The 6,782-nt window shown below is 52.1% G+C and overlaps 1 protein-coding gene across 3 annotated transcripts in view; it reads right to left on the reverse strand.

Annotated features, from left to right (window-relative positions):
* Nucleotides 1–1,205: 1,205 nt before the first annotated feature.
* LOC111219742 (C-Jun-amino-terminal kinase-interacting protein 4-like) overlaps nt 1,206–6,782 on the reverse strand; it is a 27,684-nt gene continuing 22,107 nt past the window's right edge. For 2 of the 3 annotated variants that reach the window (XM_022742507.1, XM_022742505.1), the window contains exons 14-29: nt 6,256–6,435; nt 5,728–5,857; nt 5,545–5,634; nt 5,228–5,389; nt 4,958–5,129; nt 4,659–4,868; nt 4,426–4,582; nt 3,966–4,094; nt 3,800–3,880; nt 3,635–3,702; nt 3,318–3,466; nt 3,040–3,211; nt 2,839–2,952; nt 2,556–2,735; nt 2,316–2,447; nt 1,206–2,232 (exon numbers count right to left, since the gene is read on the reverse strand). In XM_022742507.1, coding sequence (XP_022598228.1) covers nt 2,120–2,232; nt 2,316–2,447; nt 2,556–2,735; nt 2,839–2,952; nt 3,040–3,211; nt 3,318–3,466; nt 3,635–3,702; nt 3,800–3,880; nt 3,966–4,094; nt 4,426–4,582; nt 4,659–4,868; nt 4,958–5,129; nt 5,228–5,389; nt 5,545–5,634; nt 5,728–5,857; nt 6,256–6,435 — 2,239 coding nt within the window. In that variant the 3' untranslated portion in view covers nt 1,206–2,119. The remainder of the gene's footprint in view (nt 2,233–2,315; nt 2,448–2,555; nt 2,736–2,838; nt 2,953–3,039; nt 3,212–3,317; nt 3,467–3,634; nt 3,703–3,799; nt 3,881–3,965; nt 4,095–4,425; nt 4,583–4,658; nt 4,869–4,957; nt 5,130–5,227; nt 5,390–5,544; nt 5,635–5,727; nt 5,858–6,255; nt 6,436–6,782) is intronic. The other variant, XM_022742506.1, reaches the window with a different exon arrangement.

Below are 6,782 nucleotides of genomic sequence, written 5' to 3' on the forward strand. Positions count from 1 at the left end.
TTATGAGATATAAACATTTATCTTTAATTTAGATTCATCAAATTGATTTTATTGACATATAAAATTATATAATTCCTAAACAGATTGACATTAAATTCTTTTGATAACGTTCTGTCATCGTCTGGAGATGATGAAGATGACGTCATGAAAATCAGATCAACGACCTCAGTTTGTTTTGATTTAACTTCTTTTAGAGAGAAGACCAGAGGAAGAAAGCTGCAGATGAACTGAGGGAATTTACACTGAGCTGAAAAGGTAACCTGCGTCATTACAGCGCCACCTTGAGGTCAATTAGTGTCATATTTTGTGCAGTGGATGTGATTTACACCCACCTGCTGATTTAGGTGAGTTTTACTTTTCTGGTTTTCGCTGTACAAACACTTTTATCAGAGAAGAAGAAGAAGCCGTCAGTTGCTGCTTGGACCCACAAAAACAACGTGAACATGTGATGAACTGAACTCTGAGAAAAGACAAAAACATAAAAACGGACTGAAACATTTAGTGAAATAATGAGTTTATCATCAGGAAGAAATCACTGAGGAACATCAGTGATGAGGGTTTGACCTCTGGACCCGGACCAGGACCAGAGGGGGGAGGAGGGGGGGGGGGGTCAGGTCTTTGTTCACGCTCAGTAACAACACGTCCTCTTCTCTCACACCCTGAAAATATTTCATCTCCAAATATCAAAGTCTAAAAATATATCTGATCTATACACCAGGATCTGTTAGAAAAACGTGGTCTCCATGGAGACGGACTGTCAGCTGACAGCGGCTGTTAGATGAGACAGTTACTGTTTCAGCAGGTGAACAACCATCCATCTTTAATTTCTTGAACCTTTGGTAGCAAACGTAACATTCAGGAGAATAAATACGAGTTCAGAGCTTCAGGGCTAAGGCAAAGTTTAAAGAGTCTACAGAGGCCGACGGCGCCCCCCAGTGGTGTTAGAGTAAATATCATCCTCTATAGATCTATATGAGGGGGAGGGGGGGAGGGGGGGGGGCAGTAACATGGAGGCGTCTGCTGCTGACACCTCAGTTACCATCAGTCAAGTCACAGAGTCTGAAGAATCTAAAGCAGGTGAGACCGAGTGGAAGCTGCTGTGGATCCAAATAAAACAAATTAAAAAAAAACTTTTACTTTTCTGTCAGTTTTTCTGTGGATGAAAATTTCATCATAAACTTTGTGCACGTGCGCGTGCACGTGCGTGCGTGCGTGGGTGACTGAAACTATTTTGCAGACGGACAGAAGTGACTCGTCCTCGTCTGTTTATAAAACATGAGCAGCTGGTTTCATATGAAAATACTAAAAATCTATAGGAACATCTTTAATTCTGGTTCATGTTGTACAAACTGAGGAGGAGGCGTCGTCTCCGGCGGCCATCTTTGATCTGAAAACTTCTCAATTAAAATGAAACTATGATTTTTCATCTTCACACAGAGAATCAGAGAGGTTGATGATGATGATGATGATGAGGAGGAGGATTCTTCAGCTCTGTGACTTGAATGCAGTGTTACATGTTGTAATGTTGTATATTGAGACACCTGCAGGTGAGACTCAGACCAGGTGAGATCCTGACCCAAACACCTGCTGACTGATTAAACTGATTAAACTTCTCAAAGGATGAAAACAAACATCGACATGAAATCTGGTCTGTGATTGGCTCCCACATGTTGCCCCAGTCTGACATGATTACAGGGCAAACAGGAAGTGACAGGTGATTATCTTCTGGTCTGAACCAGTCCAGCATCAGGACAGGGTCTGGACCGAGTGGAGGGAACCTGGAGGACAGGTGTGTAGCATAATTATTGTCTTTAACCTCAAATAATATTAAAAGAACAGATTCATGTTCAGATCCATCAAATTAAAAAAGAGAAAACAAGATAAAAGAAGAAGTCTGCTCCGGTCCAGGTCTCCTGAGAACCGGGTCTCCTGAGAACCGGGTCTCCTGAGAACCGGGCCTCGGATCAGGTGTAGCTCGGTTCACACTGATCGTTCAGGTGCGAGGACAAAGTGCTGATCAGACTCCTGCCTGTTCAGGTGAGCCGTTCACCTGCACTCCTCCTCCGTGGCAGCAGGTCTGAGAGAGGGAAACCAGGCCTCAGGGGTCAGAGGTCAGAGGTCAGTCCTCATTGACCTGCCACACGATGAGGTGGCTGCGCTCGGCTTTAGCCAGGAAGGGCTGAAGATTCATGGGCGGGTCCTCTCCCTCCTCCGCCTCGCCGTCTTCGTCACCTGCAGACACAGACACAGCTGTTCTCTACTGTGATCCACGTCACTCAGGTTCTGGAGGAACCAGGTGCCGGTGGCGGACTCACCCATCCTGAAGTCGATGTAACCTTCTCCTCCGCTCATCACCAACATGGACCTGGATCCGTCCTGAGAGGAGGCGGAGTCTGTCGTCCTGTCACCTGCTGCGTCTCCACACGAGGGGGAAGGGGCGGCGTGACCTGAGAGCACACACACACACACACACACACACACACAGTCAGCGTGGCTGTTCAGAGCAACTGTTTACTTCACCCTCAGACTGAACACATGAACACCTGAGTGTTTACCTGGGACAGCAGTGAAGAACTTGACGGCGTCCCGGTGACCATGGAAACAGAGCTGAGCGTGAGCCATGGAGCAGTACGGGACGAAGGTCCCGGCCGTCACCTTGTCTCCGCTGTCGTCACCGTACACTTGAACCACACCTCCTGGTTGGTTACCTGCCGCCTTGGTCGCCTTGTTGGCTGCTGATGGAACAGAGAAGGAGACACCTTAATGTGGGACCTGTCTAACACCTGGTCTTCTCTAGGATCATAACGTGTGACAACAGAAGCGTAATGGCGAGCTCACTCTCCGTCAGGGGGATGGAGATGATGACTCCGTTCCCGGTGCCGATCCACAGACGGTTACAGGAAACCATCAGAGCTGTGATCCTCACAAACGAGAAGCCCAGTTTCCCCGTACCTGAGACGGAGGGACAGAGACCAGATTAGAACCCAGACCTGAAGCAGAGCAGGTGTGTCAGACCCGGTCAGGTGTGATGGGACAGACCCAGCATCTTGCTGACGTAGGGCTCGATGTCGACGTCCTGCAGGTGCTGGAAGGTGTGAGCGTGGAACAGCCTGAGGGTGGAGTCCAGTCTGATGGACACCCAGATCCCATCACCGTCCCAGGCCAGCAGACGCACCTGACTGTCCTTACGAGGGTGGGCGTCAAAGGACTTCTGCAGAGGACGAGGACATGAGGGCAGAGACGTGAGGGGACATATCAACCCCCCCACCCCCCACACACACACACACTTTAAATTCACTGAACACACACACACACACCTCTATCTTCATGGCTTTGGGCTGCACCACATAGATCTTGTTCCTGTATCCACACCACACCTTGTCATGGACCACAGTCATACAGCGGATGGAGTGGTGTGGTCTCCCCAGGTCCAACAGGTGGTAGTTGGTCAGGTCCCACTGTCCGTCTGTCAGAGACACACACACACACACACACACACACACACACACACACACACACACACACACACACACACACACACACACACACACACACACACACACACACGTCACGCTGACTTGAGTCGACACACACACCAGCTGGACGTCACCGGGTTTTTATAAAGTCCACTCACCCACTCCTCTGTGGAAGATGGCCAAGGTCCCGTCAGACAGACCCACCAGGACCCGGCCCTTCACGTGTCTGAGGGACAGAGACGGGGTTCAGAACCAGAGACAGAACCAGTGACAGGGTTCAGAACCAGAACCTGACGGTGGACTAACATGTGGCGTTTACTCACACGATGCCGAGCACAGAGTCCTTCAGCTTGATGGAGTGGAGACACTTCTTCCACTGGGCCACGGAGGAGTGGACGTACACACTGGAACCAGAGAGGTTCTGATCAGTCAGCTGATTTGATCCGCCACACAAACACCATGTGAACACGTGAGGACCGTCGGACTCACCAGCCGTTCTGGGCCCCCAGCCACATGGTGGACAGGACGCTGCTCATCTTCTGAGCCTCCTCTCTCATCAGGTCCTGGTCCTCGGCCGCTGGGTCTGAACTGACTCCATCTTTCAGCAGGTCGCTCTCCCTGGTCACAGCAGAGAGGACAGGTGTTCATGTTCGAGCCCCGTCACAGCTTTACGACTAAAGACACACTACTCTAACAAACACATTACCAGAACTTTAACAAAGGGCCGTGGGTCGGACTGAACCGTGCGGTACGCACTCTTAACGATTTCAGGCGACCCGGAGAAATGAAACTACAGGTGTGTGTTCAGTGTTATGAATGAACTGTGGTTTATTTGGCAGCTTTTCATGGTGGGACCGATGGTGTGATGTTCGATAGATTCCCCCGCTCCAGTGGTGTCACTCTGTGATCTTATTGGTCAGACAGAACAGACCCCGCCCCCTCACGTTACCTCTGGGAGTAGCCGACTGGAGTCTCTGTCGTCTGCTGAGCTCCCAGCGGGTCGGTGAAGACGTGCTCGGTGTAGACGCCCCTCAGGGTCTCTCTGTGGTCGGTGACCCCCCCGCTGGTCTCCGTGGCCTCGGTGGCCTCCTCTGCTGGTCTGGATTCTGGAGGAGGACATCGTCTCAGTGAACGGGTTCGTCTCGTACTGTCAGGTTTACCGTTCACTTCCTGGCGTCTCACCTGGTTCTCCGTCTGTTCCTGAACCGTCTGCGGTCTGAGGAACAGCTGCCGTTCCCTCCGCTTCACAGCCCACCACAGTGATGCCCCCCAGCACGCTGTCTCCCCCCGCCGAGCTGCTGCCGGCCGCAGAGGAGCTGCCCTCCCCCACCGGTCCTGCCTCAGAGGCCGGAGGAACCTCCTCGCCAGCGGGGTAGTCCGTCTCTCTGGCTCCTGAACAAAGACAGACACGGAGATCTGAGGTCACCGACCCACCCGCAGGTCACGTGATCACATGACCTGCGATGACCACATCCACTCACCTGGTACGCTGGTGATGCAGAGGACGTGGGAGTTACACACAAAGAAGCTCTCCAGGATGTTTCCAGGCTGGTTGGCGTCGATGACCACGACCTTGGTGGTGGACTGGGTGCTGGTGCAGATCCAGACCAGAGATGAGAATTCATCCTGCTGCCGCAGCTCCTGCTGCTGCTCCTGGACGACACGGAGGAGGTCTGTTAACTGAAGGAGGTGTGTGTGTGTGTGTGTGTGTGTGTGTGTGTGTGCGTGCGTGCGTGCGTGCGTGCATTTACCTTGAGGTCCTGATCCAGTTTGTCCAGACTGCTCTGGGACCCGGTCTTCTTCTTGGGGCTCTCAGGTCCAGGTACGTCACTGTAAAACACACTGGCCCCGACGATCAGACCTCCGTCTCTGGTTTTCCCTCCAGAGAGATTCACACCAGCAGCACACCACAGCTGAGACACACACAACCACACATAGTCACAACCACACACAGTCACAACCACACACAGTCACAACCACACACAGTCACAACCACACACAGCTGATCTCCTGCTGAGGAGCATCACTGACTGAATGTGAGTGCAGTAACTCAGAGGAGCAGAATCACCTTCATAGAAGCGTCTTTCTCGTCCAGAGGTCGGAGGAAGACCGGAACAGGCAGGTTCTTCATCTTACTCTCCGACTGACCTCCGTTGGCCTGAACAGTCAAAACACAGAGACACTTGTTACATCATCAGCAGACTGATCCACGGGTGGAGGTGTAGTGCAGGTGCGGCGCTCACGACCTCACCTTGAACTTCTTGGGCAGACTCCAGCCGTAGGCCTGGACTCTGCCGTCCTCCTTCTGGACGTGGGCTTTGACCTGCTGGTACTGCGCTCTCTTCTGCTCTCGTCTGGACACCACGTTGTCAGCCGCCACTCTGAGGGACGCAACCACAGCGCGATGGCGATGAACACGTGTGTTCTACAGAAGCTCGGGCTTCACACAAAACTCAATACAGTTGATTTTAAAGATGGCTTGGAGGGGGCGTGTGTTGGTGCACAGGTAAAGTAAAAAATAAAACATTTCCTCCAGTAGTTTCACTTAAACAACCCTGACTCTCACCTGTCAGCACGTTTCTCTCAGCTCAACACAGTTTGAACTTCCTGCTGTCATGTGCTCACCTGCACACCTGTCATGTTTACCTGATGATGTGATGAGAATCTGACGCCTTAAACAGCTGATGAGTGACTTTGTTTTTGAGTCACTGCAGCAGAAACAATCATTGGTGCTTCAGTGTCACATGACCCATGTAGCCCCTCCCCCTCAGTGACTTACTCCTCGTTGAGGAAGTCGAAGGCCTTGCCCTTGTCGCTGGGCAGCTGCTGCAGGGTGCTGCTCTTCTTCTTGACGGACGGCTGCACCTGAGAGGTGGGGGCGTTGTACTTGACGTTGACCGGCGCCTCCACCGCCGGCTTCTTGGCCGCTCCGCCCGACGAGCTGAACAAACGGCTGAAACTGGAGGTGTAAGGGCGGGGAAGTGGAAGAGAAAAGACACACAGACAGACGTATAGAGGGGTGGACACAAGCAGCAGCTCGGCAGCACAGGTAGGGTCAACACTGAGGTACACACAGGTAAACAGACTGACCTTTAACCCCCCCCAAACAGAAAACATCAGAGCCCAGTCACCTCAGAGTGCAGGAGTGCAGGGTGAGCAGGGTTAATACTGAGCACCGACCAGGACGTTAGTCAACAACATAAAGAACAACAGGCCACAGTATAACTGACCCCCCCTCCCTGACCACAACACACTGACCCCCCCTCCCTGACCACAACACACTGACCCCCCCTCCCTGACCCACAT

The sequence above is a fragment of the Seriola dumerili genome, unplaced genomic scaffold, assembly GCF_002260705.1.
Source record: "Seriola dumerili isolate Sdu_G_001 unplaced genomic scaffold, Sdu_1.0 BDQW01000068.1, whole genome shotgun sequence".
Classification (NCBI taxonomy): domain Eukaryota; kingdom Metazoa; phylum Chordata; class Actinopteri; order Carangiformes; family Carangidae; genus Seriola; species Seriola dumerili.